A 21,857-nucleotide genomic window follows, 5' to 3' on the forward strand; every position below is an offset into this window, starting at 1 on the left:
TCAAAATAAAATTTTAAATTTAGTTAATTTATTTGCTTTTTTTTGTTTCTTTCACCTAGAGTATACTCTCCATAGTTCTCATTCCTGTAAGAACAAACAAACAAACATAATTTTCCTTAAGATATTCTGAAAAATATGAAGCAAAATAGAAACAAATATAAGGTATTTGTAATCTTCAATTGTGGAGACATCTAAACAAAGGAGGTAAAAGATTATTGAGCAAGAGAATCCACCTTCCTTCAGTGCTTGTTTGTTTTCGCAGCAAAAACTATTTGTTAAATGTGTCTGCTAGATTAAAAGACTACATATAGATGACATATACTGGGTAGATTTTCTATAGAAATTTTAACATTTATAAGTAAAAAAGTGGCTCTCTGAAATGGCTAAAACTGCCTTGCCCTAACAATAAGTACAAAGGCTTAGTATCCAGCTAAATTTAGAAAAATAAGTCACTGGTGAAATGAAAACCAGCTGATCTATGCCTTTCTGAATCATTTACAGTCATCAAGAAAAAAAAAAAAAACTCTATCACAAATACCTTCACTGTGTTGTTTATTGTCAAAGGCTGTACATTGCTCCTTTCCTTCTGCCAACTAAATTTGGATTGTCCAATCCAATTTTCGGAATTTGGGTTAAACTGGCCTTTGACCAAAGCGCAAGTGGAACATCTTCCACAGACCAGTTATTTGACACACACTTTTTCAACTGTTGAGATGTATATAGAGATGCTCTACAATTCTCATTTTGTTTTTTTTTTGTTTTTGTTTTTTTAAAAGATTTTTATTTATTTATTTGACAGAGAGAGATCACAAGCAGGCAGAGAGGCAGGTAGAGAGAGAGGAAGGGAAGCAGGCTCCCTGCTGAGCAGAGAGCCTGATTCGGGGCTCGATCCCAGGACCCTGGGATCATGACCTGAGCCGAAGGCAGAGGCTTAACCCACTGAGCCACCCAGGTGCCCCTACAATTCTCATTTTGAAGAGGGAATCTAATTTTGTATTTCTGGCACATGAGTTGTGCTGTTCATGCTATCTCACTTCTGTGATCTTGATTGTAAATTAATTAATTCATTGTATCTTTTCTGAGTCACAGCATCAATGTTCATTAGATTCCATAGATTTCCTCCTGTGAATGACATTTAGAAGATAGCTGCATCCTCATGATCCACAGTTTCATGCTGCATATCTAGCAGCACACTGCTTTTAATCAACTTGGTGATAGTACAGTAGCTTTTTTTGTTTCAGATGTTGTGCTCACTAGTTTGCAATTTTTGATGTTTAATGTCTCCAACCCACCAGTTTTCTGATATATATAAACAACCTGGGACTTTTCTTTGCCATTCAAGGTACACACTTTCACATCTGGCTGAGGAGTAGATACCCGTACTGAATACTGTACGCATTAAGACCATTACCAGCAAGAGTGAACAGAGCGTAAGTGTAAAGTCTGAAAGATTCTTTCTCATCTCCTTTCCTGTAAATGTCTAGGGTCCTTTGACTAAATGCTAACATTTGTGGACAGCTAACTTGACCTCAGTACGATATAGATTTGTATTCAGTAATGTCATCTGAGTAAACCTTTTCTTCCAATTCAGTTAGTTATGTTGATTCTTCTCCATTAGGTGGAATTGGAATTGGTTTTGATATCCTCAATGAGGTTAATTGTCAAACGACAACTTTTCCCCTTTAAGGTTTTCAAAAGGACAATACCTTTGGTTTATGACTGGAAAGGTGCCAAATCATACTACTTTACATACTTCTTTTTAAAGTTTTCACTTTTTATAGTTACCACTTATATTAGACAATTTACTTATATCCACATTAGAAGAAAGAAGTCATCTATTTAAAGATGACAATTCAATGATTTTTAACAGACATATACTTCTGTGGAATCAAGATACAAAGTATTTCTGTCACCCCAACGGGATTCTTAACTCCCTTTGCAATTCATTCCTCTCTTAGCCCAGCCCTAGGAAACCACTGATCTGAATTTTGATGCTAGAGATTACTTTGCATTTTCTAAAATTGTATATAAATGAGATCTTATGGTATATATGATTTTATGTGTGTTTTCTTTCACATGGCAATAAGCTGGACAGAGATAGAAAATGTTGACCATATTTGAAAACATGGTTGTGATAATTCCATTCAATTAAGAGTGAAAAGTAGCTGGAATGAAAATGAAATGAAAATGAAAAGGATGGCTTAGATATTTGTATTAAAGAAACCAAAGGAACTTTGAAAAAATATATATAAATAGAAGGCATGATACATTTGTGCTGCTGAAACCACAAAGCATATTAAAAACAAAAACAAAAACATAAATCCTTGCCAGAGAGTAACTTCTGGGTCAGCTAAAAATTAAAAATTTTCCATTAAGGCATCAAATAATCACTGTATTTAAGAAGCTGATCATCAACATAAAGCAAAATTGTGAAATGATTAATTTAGACATAAAAATATAACAAGTTCAGGGAATGTCACCACTGGTTTTTCAGGTTCACATGAATCTGATTTTAGTTCCCACATACTCTTTTCAGAGGATATTTAAATAATTTGACTGTGACAAGCCAAACTGTTTTGAGACCTCATTGAAAGTCAAATGAAAGCATTAATCAAATGCAAAAATATTCTAGTCAGGCACAGAAATGCTGCAGGTTAGAAAATAAAAATGTTGCCTGTGAGAAGGAAAATCAATCAATTCAGAAAAAGCAGGTATTGGTTCAAATCTACATAGTCAGTAGTGACTAGAAATCATTAGAATTTCAGAGGATTATATTTTTTTCTAAAGAATCATCAGATAGTCTTGGGCTATGTCTACATTGCAAAATCAGTTTGTTTGGCTAACTTTTCACCTGAGTAAATTAGAAAATCAGAGCAGTCAAACAACTGATCATATCTTTTTTTCTCACTGACTTCACTGTGTTTTTGGACAGGCTTTAGTGACTAGCATACAAAGAATTACAGCACAAAACAGCTAGGTAAGCGACTTGTAGAACAGCAGTCTTGAGCAAAAAAAAAGAAAAAAGAAAAAAAGTAGCTTTCTATTACTAAATGCCACTGAATTTTTCAATATTAAGTGAAAACTACCTTTTAAATTCTGCTATGAATTCTATAATATATGCCTTCCTTGGTAAGGCAATCTAACAAATACTGCTTTGTAATTTAATTAGAGCTGCTCCTGGTCTGTGGGACTAAATGACTAAACATCCCTATGTTTTAGATAACTATGGATCTAGTTAACTGCAAAATATGGGTAATAACCCTAGTCTGTCACTTACCATCTGTATCACAATTGCTTAATCTCTTTAAGCCTTTCTGTCTTTATCTGCTTAAAAAAGATAGTATAGAGAGTTATGAGTATTTATTAAGCTAATGCTTATGAAGCATTGAGCTCAGTACCTGGCACAAAGAAACATTAATAATGCTTTTATATTCCTTCAAATGTTATTAATTAATTCATACATTTGACAAAAATTAATTGAATTTTTATTAGGACCCAGTCACTGTGCTAAGTATAAGGGAATATAAGGGTACAAAACCCATAGCCCCTGTCCTGGTTAAGCTTAAGGTGTAGCAGGGAATACATGTAAATACAAGACTAATTTTCATAGAGTGCTATCTACCCTGAGATAAGCAAGAGCTGGGTATTTTCTGTGGGACTATTTAAGAGGGCTTTCTGGAGGAAGCAGTATAAATTAGCCAGGAGAAAATTGATGCTAGAGGAAGGGAGAGAAGGAACAATGATGAGAAGACAGGAAAGAAGGTAGGGCAGGGGTAAATGTTTCCATCAGAGTGAACAGCATATGTTAAGGTCTGTATTAAATTTACCTTTTCAGATATATCGAGACTTCAGATGCAATTCAATTGAGAAAGACACACACACACACACACACACACACACAGAGTAAACTTTGTTTTCTGTTTACTGCTTACAGTGCTAGGAAACAAGCTTAGCAAATAACTGCTCTTTAGCCTCATATTTAGGAAGCAGCAAAGAAGAAACTTTGTCAAACCCAGAAGAGGTTAATAAAAGTTCAATGCTAAAATATCTGCCCTTAAGGCCAACTATATTTCAATAGATGGAGACCCAGAACATCTTTCTCCTTCTTTGTATGAAACGGGGAAAAAAAATTAAAGAAAGAGAAAGAATTAGAACCATGTAATCAATCCTTTCCTTTACCAATCCCAGCAATTCAGGAGACTGCCAGCGGCTAAATCTTTTAGAAACTGCAGACAGAAAAAAGCCTATTAAAATGTGCCCCATTCCCAAAGAAAGGGTCACTCAAGATCCTCAGACCCTTAACTCTGAATAGACTTAATGAAAGCCAACTGCTACTTTAAGAATTTAGAAGGGGATTTCCCTCCCCAAAGAAAAGAAGCCAGACATCATCAATGCTCTAACACTATTTCATCTATGAACCAGGCATTGCTTTTCACTAACTTTCTGCAGATTGTTAAAGCCAGTAAATGAGGGTTTAGTGACTGAGAATACAGTTCATCACACACAAGGCTTAAAATATAATTGATACAAGGACCATCCCTCCAAGATTAAAGAGTTCTAATCATTCTGTGGGACTGCATGCTCTTTTCTTCTTGCTGGTCAAGGTAATATTAAGCCTTTCGGAAAAGGAGTATGTTGTTCTCCACGCCATTTAGGAACTGTGACAATTTTCACCTTGAGTTGGAAGAAGATAATCCAGACTACCCTACAAAGTGTACAGATCCAGCACCTGGATACAAAATGATTCTTACTCTAAGATTTCTGGCAACTCAGTTTCATGTGATTAATAAAAATGATACATGGATTTCCCTTGTAGAATCTTTCTCTAGTGTTCTCCATGTAACATTGTCCTGACACCCCTATTAATTGCAAGGATATCTCAGTGAACAGGTAGATGTTAGACATCATTATCTCCACTTGCAAATGAGAAACCTGAGGCAGAAAGAAGTCAAGTGACATAGCAACAGTGTCACAGAAAGAATGGGGATAGAAATGAGAAAAATGATTATCTCCTATGAATTAAGAAAGCAAAAAAGATGTGATGGGATGAATTCTTCCTTTTTTCTATTGAAGGAAGGGCAGGGGCAACCTTTTTACTGTTAATTTTGAAAATATCCTCCCCTAGTCTTTAGAGTGAAAAGGATAATTGCTGAATTGAGTCATTGGCTGAGCTCATTGGGCATAGAGAAGAAAAGCTACCTAACTATATGGATGCCCAAAAATGCTCTACAGATCCAGGGTTCTCCTACTGGCATGATCCCTGGGATGTGCCTTTGATGAGGGTTCCCGTTCTCTGCCATTATATTCACCAACAAATGATTGTTGTGTGGTTGAATGGCTGGCATTTAAATTGTATGCCTAAGATTTGTGAATGAGCTATAGGAAGAAGAACTGCCAAGAAGGGTCTTGGATAATTAAATAACCCAATACTCAGCTGTGTTTTTATCCATATTGATTGTTTCTGATCCACATCTACCTAATGGAAATGTAAGACAGAATTCCTGTTGCAAGTCAGAACCATGAAGGGATACAGAGTTCTCAATGAAGGCAGTGATGTAGGATTAGAATTCCCTGGTCCCTCTTTATATATAGTGAGAGATCCATAGTCAAGCAATCCACTTATCTCCTAGATCTTTATGACAAGAAGAAATTAGCCCTCTGAGATATTATAAGCAAAGTCTGTAGTAATACAATCAAACGGAGGGACAGGCTTTTAGAAACATTCAACTCAATAAATAAACTTCAGCATTAAGAATATTAAGTAGTCTACTGTTGAGCAAGATGGCAGAGGAGAAGAAGACTTAAAGTTCATCTGGTCCCAGGAGTTCAGCTGGATAGTTATCAAACCATTCTGAACACCTACAAACTCAACAGGAGACTGACGAGAAGAATAGCAGCAACTCTAGGAACAGAAAATTGACCTTGGGGAGAGCACAGTCAGCCTCAGCAACTTCTTCCTAGAAACATTGCCAAAGGTAAGGGAAGCAAGGACAAAAATGAACTACTGGGACTTCCATCAAGATCAAAAGCTTTTGCACAGCAAAGGAAACAGCCAACAAAACCAAAAGACCAAAGCCAAAACTCCCATTCTCCAGAATGGGAGAAGATATTTGCAAATGACATATTAGATAAAGGGCTAGTATCCAAAATTTAGAGAGAACTTATCAAACTCAACACCCAAAGAACAAATAATCCAATCAAGAAATGGGCAAAGCTGTAAAAAAAAAGAAAAAGAAAAAGAAAAAAGAAAGGATGAATACCCAAGTTTTGTAGCAACATGGACGGGACTGGAAGAGATTATGCTGAGTGAAATAAGTCAAACAGAGAGAGTCAATTATCATATGGTTTCACTTATTTGTGGAGCATAACAAATAGCATGGAGGACAAGGGGAGATGGAGAGGAGAAGGGAGTTGAGGGAAATTGGAAGGGGAGGTGAACCATGAGAGACTATGGACTCTGAAAAACGATCTGAGAATTTTGAAGGGGTGGGGGGTGGGAGGTTGTGGGCACCAGGTGGTGGGTATTGTAGAGGGCACGGATTGCATGGAGCACTGGGTGTGGTGCAAAAATAATGAATACTGTTATACTGAAAAAATAAAAAAAATTAAAAAAAAAATTAAAAATAAAAAAATAACTTAAACTAAAAAAAAAAAAGAAATGGCAGAAGACATCATCTGACGTTTTGGCAAAGAAGACATCCAAATGGCCAACAGATGCATGAAAAATTGCTCAACATCACTCAGATTCAGGGAAATACAAATCAAAATCATAATGAGATACTGCCTCACACCAGTCAGAATGGCTAAAATTAACAAGTCAGGAAATGATAGATGTTGACAAGGATGCAGAGAAAGGGGAACCCTCCTACACTGTTGGTGGGAATGCAGGCTGGTGGAGCCACTCTGGAAAACAGTATGGAGTTTCCTCAAAAAGTTGAAAATAGAGCTACCCTATGACCCAGCAATCACACTACTGGGTATTTACTCTAAAGATACAAATGGACTGATCCAAAGGGGCTTGTTCACCTGAAAGTTTATAGCAGCAATGTCCACAATAGCCAAACTATGGAAAGAACCTAGATGTCCAACAACAGATGAATGGATAAAGAAGAAATATATATATATACCTACATATACATATATATATATATATATATATACACATATACATACACATACACACAATGGAATAGTATGCAGCCATCAAAACCCCAACGACATGGATGGAACTAGAGGTTATTATGTTAAGTGAAATAAGTCAATGAGAGAAAGACAATTATCATACAATCTCTCTGACATGAGGAATTTGAGAATTAGGTTGGGGTCATGGGGGAAGGGAGGGAAAAAATGAAACAAGATGGGACTGAGAAGGAAGACAAACCATACGAGACTCTTAATCTCAGGTAACAAACTGAGGGCTGCTGGTAGGTGGTGAGGGGAGGGATATGGTGGCTGGGTTATGGACATTGGGGAGGGTATGTGCTATGGTGAGTGCTGTGAATTATGTAAGCCTGATGATTCACAGACCTGTACCCCTGAAACAAATAATACATTATATGTTAATAAAAAAAGATTATTAAGTAGTGAAAATATACTTTCAGAAAGATAAAGAAGAAAAATGACAATAATGGCTAAAGTATTTTCTCATTTGAACCCAATAAAATAGGTAACATTATCATCTTATATATTAGAAAACTGGTTTTTAAACAAATTGTCCATGGACACAGTTAAGGTGTGACAGAAGTGGTATGTGCAACTGCATGGTCTGGCTCCATAGCCTTGGCTCTCAGTTGGTTCATCCACCAGCCTTCCAGGGGGGTGGCAGGCCACACCAACACAGATTCCCAGAGCTGTCCATGCTGCAGTCTCAGGAGAATACTGACCTTAGCTGAAAAGTTGCTTCCTCCCAAGAGCGATAGGGAGAATTTTGAAATAAAAAAATGTTAAACAAGAGAAGAAAGTTCACAATTATCTGTATTTCTTTTCCTCGGTGAGATTCAAGGTATAGCTATTGGAAATTCAATCAATGACAAAAGAAATACCCTCCTATTAAGACTGTTTCTCCCTTATTAGCTAGAAATTCTGGCTCTGGGTCCCTAGTTAGGTTGTATTCAATTAAATTCCAGAATCTTAAGAATACAACAACGTAAATGAATCTCAGCAAGCAAGGGTTGAAAATGATGAACTGAGAAATGCACAGATAACCACAAGGCAGCATTAATATCATTATTGAAAGGTTAGCTGCTCAGGAAATCGACAAGGTGCCAAGAGGGCACTCACAGTGCCTCCCAAGAAATGAGAGCAGAGAAGAAACGAAGCTGAACAGAGCAAAGCCTTTGTTGACATTTTCAAAAGCTGACTTTATATAGGCCGTATCCCTCAAGAATGGAACATGGCAGTATAAGGAACCAGTAACACTACAAAATTGCAGGCCAGTAAGGTCACCACCAGTCATAGGGAAGATTTTGAAAGGTTTTAGAGGATCAAGAAGGGCCATCACTACTACTCTTCCAAGTTCAGCCCTGGGGTGAGGAAAAGCACAGCTGTCTACCTGGCTTTGGGATTTCTCAGGATATGGCTTGTTGTATTACAGAATAAATGACTTCATCATGAAATGCTCTGGAAGAAGAAATCCCAAGGCCAGGTTCAAGGGCAGAGTAGTAATATTTTTATGTCAATTCAAAAGTGACTTCTGGAATCACAGAATTCCTGTTTTCAGTCAACCCCGACTTCCTGTGCTCTTATACACACAGATACATTTATTTTGTACACACACACATGATCTTGTGTAGTGTTTCAAATGGCATACAGTGGTTTAGAACCCACTAGAGATTCAGGGATTTATCTGCCTGGGACCACTGAGGCAAAGTTCCTGATGGAAGCGAGAGATGGCAGGGTTGACCAGGTTTGTGTGAACAATATGATAGTGTGAGCAGAATGAATGAGTTTTTCTCTGACTTAAATATACCTGTTTTAATTTAAAGAGAGTATGTGTCTAAGGGAATTTACTTAATGGGGTGTTAAGTAAGAGCACTATTTTTAGAATTCGTGGATGCAGCCAAAATTAAATGAGACGTTCTAATGCAGGCAGCTGAGAAAGGAAGAACATTTTAACTGGCCCTGGGAGGAAACTTCAGCTATTTCCATTGGAGTACAAAGAGAGGACAACTCAGGACTTAAGGACATTTTAGTAGTGCAGCAGGGAAGAGGGAGGGACTTGCTACTTTAATGCAGGATGAGGAATCTCAACCAAAATGAAATGTAATGGGAATGTTTGGAACATTGCCTCTGGGAACTGTGAGAATCAGGTGAGAGGCTGGGATGAAGCTACATTCAGAGAAGATGAGGACAAGCTGGATGGTGATTTTCTATTTAAATAATAGGTTGGAACTTGAGAGTTCCTGGAACTTCATCCGGAAATTTAGGGAGTTGAGTACAGACAGACTGACTTAAAATGGAGACCAAGCATGTCAGAAATGGAAATGGAATAGGCCTGATCATCAACACTTGAATATAGCTCATATATACGATTACAGCAATTTGTAGAACTAAATTTTTGAGGAATGCCTTCTGCTGGGTATGGTACAACAAGGTTCTCCGACTGGAGTGGTCATAGTCCTTCTGTGTTTTAATTTTCACTCTTAAGGAAAAACATGTGTATATGTATGTTTTAATTGATATAGAAAACATGGAACTGTGACTTATGTTTTGAATTTATATAGTCTGGCTCATATTCTGTTATCTCATTACAAAACAAGTTTTGCTCTTGAGCCATGTTTTGATTCAGGGACATATGTCCCCATACTCCCAAAGCTATTTTCATATCTTTAATGTAATCAACAATAGTAAATGAAAATTAATTCACATATAATATGCTTTATTAAAAAGCTTTCACTACATTTCCCAATTAGTGGTATTAGTTTATAAATTGTGAACATGTATTTATAAAAGACATTTAGTATGTGATTAACATTATATTAGCACAATTGATTCAAGCAAACATAGACCAGACTTCTCAATTATTATCTTTACCTAAATCCTAGTAACTGTTATTACTAGTGTAAATAGGGTGAACGTAGCACAGATTGTTAGCTAGCCATGAAAACTCGTTTCTTCTTCTGGGCACACAGCTAGACTGTATTACCCACTATCTGCTGCAGTAAGAGGCATAGCCATATGAGTGAGCTCTAGCCAACAAGATGTGACTCAAAGTGATATATGACACTGTCATGTCTGGCCTATGAAACATTTCATGCATATCTTACATATTCTCATCCCATTTATTCTCAGTTGAATGGAGATGACCCCCCAAGGAGACCCTGCAAGCCCATGCTTAATTTGGGTCTTGAATAACTTCATGGATAAGGGCCACACCAATAACCTGTTTGTTCGCATAGTGAAGATACAAACTTCTATTGTTTTTGGGCCATTATCCATTTTGGGGTCTATTATTGTAGCAAATAACCTACACTAACAAATTCAGATTTCATCTTGGAAAACTGAATGGCTTAGTTCCCCCTCCCCATTACTTAAAGCAGTAATAAAGTTCACAGAGAACATTTTAAAAAATTAATTGGAAATCTGAAGTCACAGTACAGTTTTGGACAAAACCATTTCAGAACTACAAGCATGCCTTAAACCCAAGGGCCCTAAGTCCTAAGGCATTCATTGTAGGTAATGAATAAATTTCTCTTTTATGCATTCCAAATGGTAGAGCTATGTCTCTTTTTTGGGAGAATTAAGACAATTGTCCCTCAAATCATTTTCCATAGGCTTAATTTTTCAGAAGTCCAGTTGAGAAAGGCTGGAAGCATCACAAAAACATGGAAAATGTAGGCTTAAATGTAAATTGATATATAATACACATATACAGTTTATATGTCTTTATCTTTCTTTTTAAATTTTTTTTTTATTTTTTAAAGATTTTATTTATTTATTTGACAGGCAGAGATTACAGTAGGCAGAATGGCAGGGAAAGAGAGAGGGGGGAAGCAGGCTCCCTGCCGAATAGAGAGACTGATGTGGGGCTCCATCCCAAGTCCCTGAGATCATGACCTGAGCCAAAGGCAGAAGCTTAACCCACTGAGCCACCCAGGTGCCCCTGTCTTTATCATTCTATATGTGTATTGATTTATTACATGTAGTTAGGTATTCTTCCAGAGTTTATAGTCTTGAACACCCTTTTGACCTGTGGGCACTGTAATCATCCAATATTGAAACTTATACTATTATTTTAGCTGTATACAAAATTTACTGATACTGTTTCTAGTATCAGTCATGAATTATAAATTACATGTTCCAGAGTGCCTTATGTATACATAGCACAACTTCCATGGAAAATACTGGATTTGGGAACCTATTCTAAGCTGTAGGTATTGTGGGCCTATGGATCTCAGTCTTTTGCATTCATTATTTAATGGATGAACGAATGAATGAATGATGACCAAATGAATGCATTTTGTATTTTGGGCAATGATCCTCAAACATTTATAATTCTGGGGTGCCTGGGTGTCTTAGTTCATTAAGCAACTGCCTTTGGCTCAGGTTGTGATCCTAGAGTCCCAGGATTGAGTCCCGCATTGGGCGCCCTGCTCAGTGGGGGGTTTGCTCCTCCCACTGACCCTCCCCCATTTCGTGCCCTCTCTCTCTCTCTCATTCTCTCTCAAATAAATAAATAAAATTAAAAAAATTATAATTCTACAATGACTTAATTCCTCAATATTTCCACTGTTCTCTGGCGGCCGAGAAGGATGAGATTGTATGGCAAATAGAATAATTGGCATTAATACTTGAAGGTTGTTCTCACTGTTGCCTGCATATTGGAATCATGAGGAATGCTCTCTAAAAATATGATACCTGGGCCCTGCCCCTGTAAATTCTGAGGTAAGTAGCATCAGGATTTTTTTTTTTTTAATTCTCCCATAGTTTCTAATGTGCAGCCAGGGTTGAGAAAACTGTGCTAGAACAGTATTTCCTCTTCTTGTTTGGTCATAAGAATTAGCTGGCAATCTTGTTTAAAAGTTTAAGTTCTTAGGCCCATTAAGGACATTCTCAATCTGTGCCTTTGAATCTGTGGGTTTTTTTTTTTTTAATGAGGGTCCCCAGATGGTGCTTATTATTGGGAAATTTGGGAAAATAATTCATTAGACTCCAGTCTCTTCTAGAAAAAGTGCTATGGGCTATCATTCTCAACTGTATCCCCAGGCATAGCACAGACTCTGGCTCATATCAAGCACTCAAGTATTTATGTTAATTTATTAATTTGTTTACTTTTAAAGTGGAATAGGAGGAGAAAATTTTGACAAAATTTTGGATGCCACGTATGACTGGCTTAATAATAGAGAATTACATAAGTAGCATTATGAAGGATTTCATGAGTTTCAGTGGGTTGTTTCAAGACCTAAATAATTATTGCATTGTAATCAACTGGTTTGCACTTAGGTATTCAGAATTCTTTGCAATATGGTATTTGCCAGTAAATATTAAACTTTATCTGTATAGCCACTTACTGGAAAAGTCACAAGTGAAAGGCACAGCTAAGAGGGGACTCTTTAATTTATGAGAACTGAGGAACACATCTGTACCTAAAAATTCAGTAATTAGAAAAAAAAACCCTCATTTGCTTATTTGTATTTGCTTTTTTCAAATGTCAAACTTTTATATTTATAGTCAATTAAAAGATAAATGCATACATCAACTGAAAAACAATTATTAAAAATTTTTATGAATATTTTTTCTTTGATACTTTTTGAAATCTTCACTGATTGAGTTAAATGTCATCTTCAAAATTAAAATTCTTCCACCCCTTACCAACTTTGTCATTTTATGGTATTTGTCATTTGTCATCAGTAAATTGGCTGTTTTTAACTTGTCATTAATTATTTTCCTTTTTTTCACCCAAAGAAGCTGACACTCAAAACTAATGGTAATTGTTCTCAGATGTAGATCCAGATCCCCATTAATTACTTAAAAAGTAATACAAAGTTATATAAAAAGAAATATTGGTATGCATGAGAATATTGTGGAGTATTTTTCCATTCTGACATATAAGGGGACAAGTGAGGGATTAATAGGGATAACAAATGTCATTTGTATAGTGCTTCACAGTTTACAAAATGCTTTCATGTACAGATCTCATAGGAGAGCAATGGCCACTCTGTGATGGAAGTACCACTATTTCATTGCATAGAGTGTTGTTCTATTATATACTTATCCAGGGAAAAGGCCATTCATTTGATCCATATATGTTTGCACTGATGTTTGGTTTCAATGTTAAACAATTTGGAAAACATACTTTTCCAAGGGAATACAGAGAGCTGTTTGTATTCAGTAACAAGCTTTAAAGCCTTTAGCTATAAACCATGCTTTGCAAGCTCCAATGCAGCAAAATGAATATATAAATTGGGCCAAGTGTAAGTTGGTAGGTAGTGGGGTCTACAACAACTTGGAAAGTGCATTCCTGTATAAAGCTATATACATTTTTAAAATATTTAGGGGCACCTGGGTGGCTCAGTTAGTTAAGCAGCCGACTCTTGATTTCAGTTCAGGACATGATCTTAGGGTCCTGGGATTGAGCCCCACATTCTCCACACTCAGCAGGGAGTCTGCTTGAGATTCTCTCTCTCTCCCTCTGAACCTTCCACCCCCCCCCCCCAATAAATAAATAAATAAGTCTTTGGAAAAAATGTTTAAAAAATATTTAAACACTACAGAGCAAGGGAAATATATCTGTGTGCCTCATATGCAGTTTCTATTCCACTCTAGCAGAACATAGGTTGTAAAAGAAGAAATAAAGCAGGAACACAGAAACACAAGAAGACCATATGAGAAATGATTTGCGTCATAGGAATTGCATTTAAGGACCAAAGCACAAAGAACAAAGTTGGTAAATGTCTGATGCTAATCCAGTATCATTAGCCTCCTTTATCTCTGTGTTCTGACTTGGTTTTGTTGTTGTTGTTGTCGTGACAGCATAATATAATGTTAAGAACACTGTAAGTTAAGAATGTGACCTTGGACTTAGTTTCCATATCAGGAAAATGGAGATAACAATAGCTATATTATAGAATTGTTATGAGATTAAATAAGAGCACATATGAAGGGCTTAGCAGACCTCTCCTTTCATGTTGTGAGTGGTAAATAAATGGTAGGTGTTATCATCATTCTCATCATCATCATTGGAAAAAACCCCTTCCTTACTCAGCCCTTCAACTTTTCCTTAGTAAATATTTAAAGATCAAAATTAACTTTCAGACCTGTATGGTAAGAAGCTTGCCAAGTGAAAGGCAGAGAGTTCTTTACTCTCACAATTATAAATCAACAACCACAGAACCAAAGATAGAGCGTCCCCTCATCTGTAAGCTGATCAATAAGCTCAAACAGCCCCTTTGCTTTAAACCATAAAGAGTATTGGGCAAAGTTAGTCAGACTCTACCTAAAAGCAGCCATACTTGGACAAACTAGGCTATTGCTTTCTTGAAATGATATTCACAGAAATGTTCCAAGAATTTGGTTCAGTTAAAAATGCACTGATCAAACATCTCTGAGATAAAGAGAGCAGGATCTCTGCTCCAGAAGCCCTGACATGTCCAGATTAGTGGGAGAAAGAAAAATGTAAACAGGTCATTTCATTTTTTTTTCTTTTCTTTTTTTTTTTTTTTTTAATAGGAGTAGCATAGGTTTATATGTTCTTTTTTTTATTTGACAGAGAGAGAAATCACAAGTAGGCAGAGAGGCAGGCAGAGAGAGAAGGGGAAGCAGGCTCGCCACTGAGCAGAGAGCCCGATGTGGGGCTCGATCCCAGGACCCTGGGCTCATGACCTGAGCCGAAGGCAGAGGCTTTAACCCACTGAGCCACCCAGGTGCCCCTAAACAGGTCATTTCAATGCAAAAATGCAAACATGTCCAAGTTCCTCACTCTGATGTGCATCTTTCCCTTTCTGTCTTTCAGTGGGGCTCCATAAACATTGTAGATATGCAAGGGTTAATCTACTGTGAGAACACTGAGGGAAGACACATACCTGTTCTTCAAAGTCTAGCTTTAGCTCTATATCCTCCAGGAAGCTTTCCACTCTACTTTGATCTTTGAGTTACTTGAAATCCTTTGAAAATTGCTGCTTAATCATTTTGGTCCTTAGTCATTTTCTACCTTACATGGGAAAGAAATTGTTTCCCACTATATGATCTATGTACCCAAACAGTATAGTAAGTCCAGAAGGACTTACACTCCTTTGAGAAATATATAATGCTACATCCACATTAACCTGAAAAACTCAATATTTTATTTTTGCCAGACTAAAGATTAGTTTAAAAAGAGTTCATAAATAATAAATGTAATAGTTTCAGACCCATTATACTGCAGACACTTATGAAACCATGTTTTGTAAAATCTGAATATGTTTTGGTACAATTTAAAGCATTTAGGTTAGATTAGAAACAGAAAAAAATGGCAAATATAAATAAATCTGTTATATAGTAAATATTCTATTTCTACTTTTTTTTAAATGAAGTGTATTGACCTTTTTTTTTTTTTAAAGATTTTATTTATTTATTTGTTAGAGAGAGAGAGGGAGAGAGAGCGAGCACAGGCAGACAGAATGGCAGGCAGAGGCAGAGGGAGAAGCAGGCTCCCTGATGAGCAAGGAGCCCAATGTGGGACTCGATCCCAGGATGCTGGGATCATGACCTGAGCTGAAGGCAGCTGCTTAACCAACTGAGCCACCCAGGCGTCCCTCTATTTCTACTTTTAATCAACATTTATATATTTGGCCCTGTTTTATAACCTGTTGGTAACCACTTGCCCTTACAGGGCAACAGAACACACATTCATTTGCCCCATAATTGAGGAGTTACAGCTAAACAAAACCTTCAGTGGTCACTCATTTGTTTTAGTACCACATGCAAAATGGTTGGGATGACAAAATAACACTTCCAAAACTCACAAATCACCAGTTTCTATTATGCTAATTTATCACCTAAATCTATTTCCTAAGTACTGTTACTGAAACTCAAAGAAAAAATATTTATTAACATAAATGCTTTTAAAAGAGAGGTAAGAAAAAACCCCTAATAACAGCAAAGAAATGACTTTTGTGTGAAAATAAATAATTTTAAATGGATTGAATCCCATACATATTTACTTCTAATATCTAAGTTTCAACCACCCTCATATCTAATTTATTTTCTCTCTCCTATCTTTCATTTGTCTCTCCCTTTCATTTCCACTGCCAGTAGTGAAATTCTGCTTTTTATTACTTCTCATTTAGGTTACTGCAACAACTGCTTCACTAGTTTCTTGACTTCCCCATCAAGTCAATCTTTTACAAAGATGCTGGATTAATCATCCTATACTACAATTCTGAATTTGTGATTCTTACCTCCACCACTTCAGTGCCTACTTCTTTCTTACAGAACAAAGTCTAAATTACCTTAAGTCTAGGATTCACTGGTTTCTGTGCTCTTATGCCAACTTATCTTTTCTTATCTTTTTGAATTTCTTTCCCAATCTTTTGCTTCCTACATTATGAACACTACATACATTCATATACACTTCATCCACTAAAGTGAAACTATTCATTGTTGCTAGCTATGCCTTTAACTTTCCAATCTCTATCTTCTTAACATCTTCCCTAACCTAGGATACCCTTCCAAATTCTATCCATCCTTTCATGCCAAGCTCAAATGTCCCTTCTTCCATGAAGAGGTTTCTAAACTCCTCAGAAGTAATTAATATTCTTCTTTCTAAATTTATAGGATTTTTAAACATCTCTCTTATAAAACTTGTTACTTTATACCTACCACATACTTAGGCAAGTATTTTTCTCTTCCATTAGAACTATGAAAGCTTCTTGGGAAGGGAGTCTCTGGCAGCTTCACCTTGTAAGCTCTAATATGCCAAGTATAAAGGCTTTAAACATGGTGGATACCCAAATAGTTGTTGAACAAAAGGCTGAATGGAGTAATTACTTTTTTTTTTTTAAAGATTTTATTTATTTATTTGACAGAGAGAGATCACAAGTAGATGGAGAGGAAGGCAGAGAGAGAGAGAGAGAGGGAAGCAGGCTTCTTGCTGAGCAGAGAGCCCGATGTGGGACTCGATCCCAGGACCCTGAGATCATGACCTGAGCCGAAGGCAGCGGCTTAACCCACTGAGCCACCCAGGCGCCCCTGGAGTAATTACTTTTTAGGAGATTCAGAATTGTGGACTTTATACATAAGATTATATATGGGTTCTATATGAATGTTATTGATAATAATGAAATGAAAGTTAATTGACTTTCAGTAATCTGACTTGTTTCATAAACTAGATCAGAGGTTGTCCAGCTATTCTCCCTAACACAGTTGGGATTCCATAGAGATGGTGTAAGGATCTCTCTCCTTGGCATTAGAAAATGGTAAGTGAACAGATTTTTGTACCCTGCATTCTGCCTTCAACTGAAGGTGCTACATTTTGTGTATTGGCCTTCTTGTAAGATTTTGCTTAGAGAAAGCTTTCACTGCTTAAATTTTTTTTTTTTAAATCCTTGGGGTTTCACCCCCTGGTACACTATAATTATTTGTTTCAAGTCTAACCTACATGAGAACATCTTCACATGAAAACTAGGTAAATGAGCTGCTGTGTTTTGGCTGAATTTACTGTTAGAAAAATACCAAAATGGTAGTACAAAAATGGTGTTTCAGGTAATTTAAATCAGGACCTCCTGGGGCACCTGGATGGCTTAGTGGGTTAAGCCTCTGCCTTCGGCTTGGGTCATGATCTCAGGGTCCTGGGATTGAGCCCCGCATCAGGCTCTCCGCTCAGCGGGAAGCCTGCTTCCCCTCTCTCTGCCTGCCTCTCTGCCTACTTGTGATCTCTCTCTCTCTCTGTTAAATAAATAAAAAATCTTTAAGAAAAAAATAAATCAGGACCTCCTGTAATACCTGACTTTGTATGAGACCTGACATGCTATAATAGTCATTGATCTAAATTCTGGATCTGACTTTATTGACTTGAGAACTAGCTAGCTGGTGAATCTTACAGCCATCACTCTCTTGAAAGATCCCCGAGAGGCAGTTATATAGCTTTCTATTTCTGTAAAAGACAATGACAAAACTTTCTATAGCTTAGCCTTAAAGTAGTAGTCTATTGCCTAACCCACATAGTTGAAAACCCTGATTTGCAATATGTCTAAGTGTAGTTACACTGTATCTTCAATGAAGATACACTGAATTCTATCTTAGATTCCTAGTCAGTTACATGATTCTATGTTCATTATTTAGGGGGGGAAATAGTTGAAAACCCTGATTTGCAATATGTCTAAGTGTAGTTACACTGTATCTTCAATGAAGATACACTGAATTCTATCTTAGATTCCTAGTCAGTTACATGATTCTATGTTCATTATTTAGAGGGGGAAATACCTGTTTAAGTCACGGTGTATAATTGGCTGTGTCAGGTTGTGAAGGTACTCCATGCCTTTGGCAACATCTACTGCAATAATTAATTTAGACTGCAAATCAAGAATCCTAGAATTAAAAAAAAGATTTAGTGAAGATGAAGTGGTCAAAGCCAATAACACATCTTTCTAAAAAATACCAGTGGAGTGCATGATTTGTTATTCTGTATATCTTTCAGCCTTTTTTGCTTTATTGAAGATTATGCTAAAAATTAAAAAAAAATCTGGAAAAAATAACTTCTACCTCAGATCATGCTTAATTATAAATCAATTCAGATACCAAACCCTCATATTTAAAATATCCCTCTTGATTTTATATTTATAATGTTATTCTTAATTTTTTATAATAACATAGAATGGATTCTACTCTAATAACTGAGTGAAACCACACTAATTATTTCATGCGTATATCTAGGAAGTGAAATAAATTAGATTTGTGCAAGGCTATTCTTTCTTAAAACTTTAAAAAATAAATGCTGTGACCCTTGGTAATTATTTTATTCTCAGCTTACATATACTGCTTTATTAGTATGTCATATTTAGCCTAATTATTATAAGCTTCAGTTGCTAATTTAAATTCCTTGAATTTGTTATCCCCAACTGAATTCCTGTTAAGAAAGCACAGAAGTATTTCTATTCACTAAAACATAATTATTGGGCATAAATTATTAGCCACCTTTAAAATGCCACATTTCCTAGCACTCAGAGATTTCAGAAGGTAAAGGCTTTTCCAAGAGGAAAGCTCTGAAGTACTGCAAGGATAATTCCGACGACGGGTAAAATGGTAAGTCTGAACAAGAGAACCATACCTCTTCTGTTCATGAAGGAGGGAGAACAGAGAGCCCCCTGATATGTACTGAGTGACGATGGCAAACTGGCTGGGATCATTCAAGCAAGCACCCACGAACTGAATTACACAGGGATGATTGAGCCGGCAGAGAATGGACACCTCTCGGCAAAACATATCCACATCTGATTTGGAGCAGTAGGTGTTGGCTCGATAACTGGAAATGGCAGGAACAAGAAATCCTCAGCCAACAGATGGATCAAAACAAGGGGCTCGCTGTGCATAGGTGTCTAAAAGTTCACAACTCCTGTCTGATGCTAAATTTTCTTTGCTTACCGTTTTATCGCCACTATTTTATTCCTGCATCGTCCTTTATATACTTTCCCAAAAGAACCTAAAATTGTTTAAGAGAAATGAATAAACACATATTATCTTGAGCTCTTGAAACTAAAGCAGACTAGTGTTTTCGTAGGTTACCTGAGCCGATAATCTCATGGAACTCAATTTCAGAGAGCTGAAGATGGAAATGTGAAGGCAATCCAGCCCTTAGGAGGAGAACATCTGCTTTCTCTGCAAATAGGAATTGTTATTTTATTTTTTAAGACAAAAAACACACATAGATGTGTACACATGATACACATATATACTTTACCAAAAATGTCATTCCCTAGTAACATTTAATTTTCCAAATACAATTGACTACTTGGAGATAATAAAACCTTATCACAAATGATCTCTATCCCTTTGCGTTAAAAACATGTTAGTTTTCTTTCTCTGTTCCCTGACCTTTGTTATCAGGGCTAAGTGTTTATTCCTAATCTGATCAATAACTAGCTTGTCTGTGTGACACAGCAACCCTGGAGTACAGTTCATAGCACATCATGATAACGAGCTTTATCTGGTCGATCCCTGCAACCTATCACAATGGGCTTAGCCAAATATCCATAAGCCAAATCTCAAAGGGATGCCAATTAGATGTCAAAAAATAAGTGCATGAATCATTCAGATGAAACATCTCACAACAAAAATAATTTTTAAAAAATGAAAATTCTAAAGTTAAATATGAATTTATAGTTGAATCATATATGTGTGTGTATAATATATATTAATTTTCCTGATTCAATGGTATTAATTTCTGTGTGCAGCACACACTCAAAAATTCCCCAAAGCATTACTTATTTGGGATCTTTTGGAAAATAACTTATTTTTAAAAATTTATTTTCCTATGGCAAACCTATTCCCAATTCTCCTTAGAGATATTAATATTTGTAATTTAGACTTCATTAAAAATACAAATGTCTAAAAAATTTGATCTTTCTTTAATAGTGGGGAAATTTTCACTGCTATACCTTCATGACCCAAGATAGCATGTGCAAAAGAGTACAGCGGGTAAGGTTAATCATGGAAAGAATGGTTTGTTGATAATATTGGTTATGCATGCAAAGTAGTCATCATTTATAGTGTGTAAAACAAAACAGAAAGTTATCATACTTGAGGCAATAGTTATCCTTTGTAATAAAATATAACAACTGTCTTATATTAAAATACCTTTTGTCATGCTCTTAATCTTCCCCAAGGGGGATGGAAGAGACACATAGGAGCCATCTAGAAATCAAATTATATTATAGAGTTGAAAGTAGCTTTTTTTTTTCTACATAAACATAAAGCATTATCAAAAGAAGCAGGTGACAAAAGAAATTTGCTTAGAAAACCAAGTGAGAATATAGTTTTAACCCAGGTCTTTTCTGGATACTGAAACTGTATAGCAAGTGTTTATTTAGAGAGTACATAAAAATATTAAAAATAAAAAAAAAGGTGTAGTAGACTCTGGCAGATTTAATTTGTGTCTGGGTATGAGTATTCTCTGGCCTGCTTTAATAGATTACTGAAATGGAAAACGACTGCTCTCAGCTCACCCGGGCCTTCCTGGTCATACATAGGCCTCATAAACGTCTAGTCCAGAGAATGCTAAACCTGAAGGGACTGCAGATTCATGAGCTAGAAAACAGCTTAAGTGAAGGCTTCTTTATTTTCAGCCTCATCCAGACATAAGTTTTCTTAAAATAAAGCCAATCTGACATGCCCTCATCCCTAGCCCTAGAATAATAGTAATAGAAATAAAGGTTTACCTTTGGGCACAATATTGTAATAACCACAAAAACTTATTAAGAAAGGGATACCTCCTCCAGGCTGAGAATATTCATTACAGGGCAATTCATCCTGTGGTCTCTTATAATGCTTCAGGAGTGTGACAATTGCATCATGTCCTTCATGGAAAGACAAAAAGGACAAAGGGTCTTAATTTTTGTTTGATTTATTCAGCTCATCATACAACTCAAAAGTGATTAGAGGTGGCTTGAAATATATGATATGTCTTGAGAGATAATATATTGTAATAGGAATTCAGTACTTTCATTCATTCATTCATTCACCTACTCATTCATTCATTCAAAATAATTCACTGAGACTCTACTACATGTGCAGCACTGTGTTAAGCACTATATTGGATAGTAGGGGTACAAAGAACAAGGTGACTATGGTCCTATCCTTAAGAAGCTTAGTGTAGTTGAATATAAATGAGAATTTCTAAATGAGGAAATATGAGGTGCTAAGGGTACCACTAAAAGGGTAAAAAG

The 21,857-nt window shown here is 36.3% G+C and overlaps 1 protein-coding gene across 6 annotated transcripts in view; it reads right to left on the reverse strand.

Moving 5' to 3' along the window:
- The window catches only part of TNNI3K (TNNI3 interacting kinase), a 307,291-nt gene that overhangs the window by 140,115 nt on the left and 145,319 nt on the right, over positions 1-21,857 (reverse strand). For all 6 annotated transcript variants that reach the window (XM_047725511.1, XM_047725508.1, XM_047725509.1 and 3 more), the window contains exons 12-17: positions 21,402-21,488; positions 20,770-20,826; positions 19,699-19,791; positions 19,558-19,615; positions 19,244-19,438; positions 18,400-18,504 (exon numbers count right to left, since the gene is read on the reverse strand). In XM_047725511.1, the coding sequence (XP_047581467.1) occupies positions 18,400-18,504; positions 19,244-19,438; positions 19,558-19,615; positions 19,699-19,791; positions 20,770-20,826; positions 21,402-21,488 (595 nt within the window). The remainder of the gene's footprint in view (positions 1-18,399; positions 18,505-19,243; positions 19,439-19,557; positions 19,616-19,698; positions 19,792-20,769; positions 20,827-21,401; positions 21,489-21,857) is intronic.

This window comes from Lutra lutra, chromosome 4, assembly GCF_902655055.1.
Source record: "Lutra lutra chromosome 4, mLutLut1.2, whole genome shotgun sequence".
NCBI lineage: Eukaryota > Metazoa > Chordata > Mammalia > Carnivora > Mustelidae > Lutra > Lutra lutra.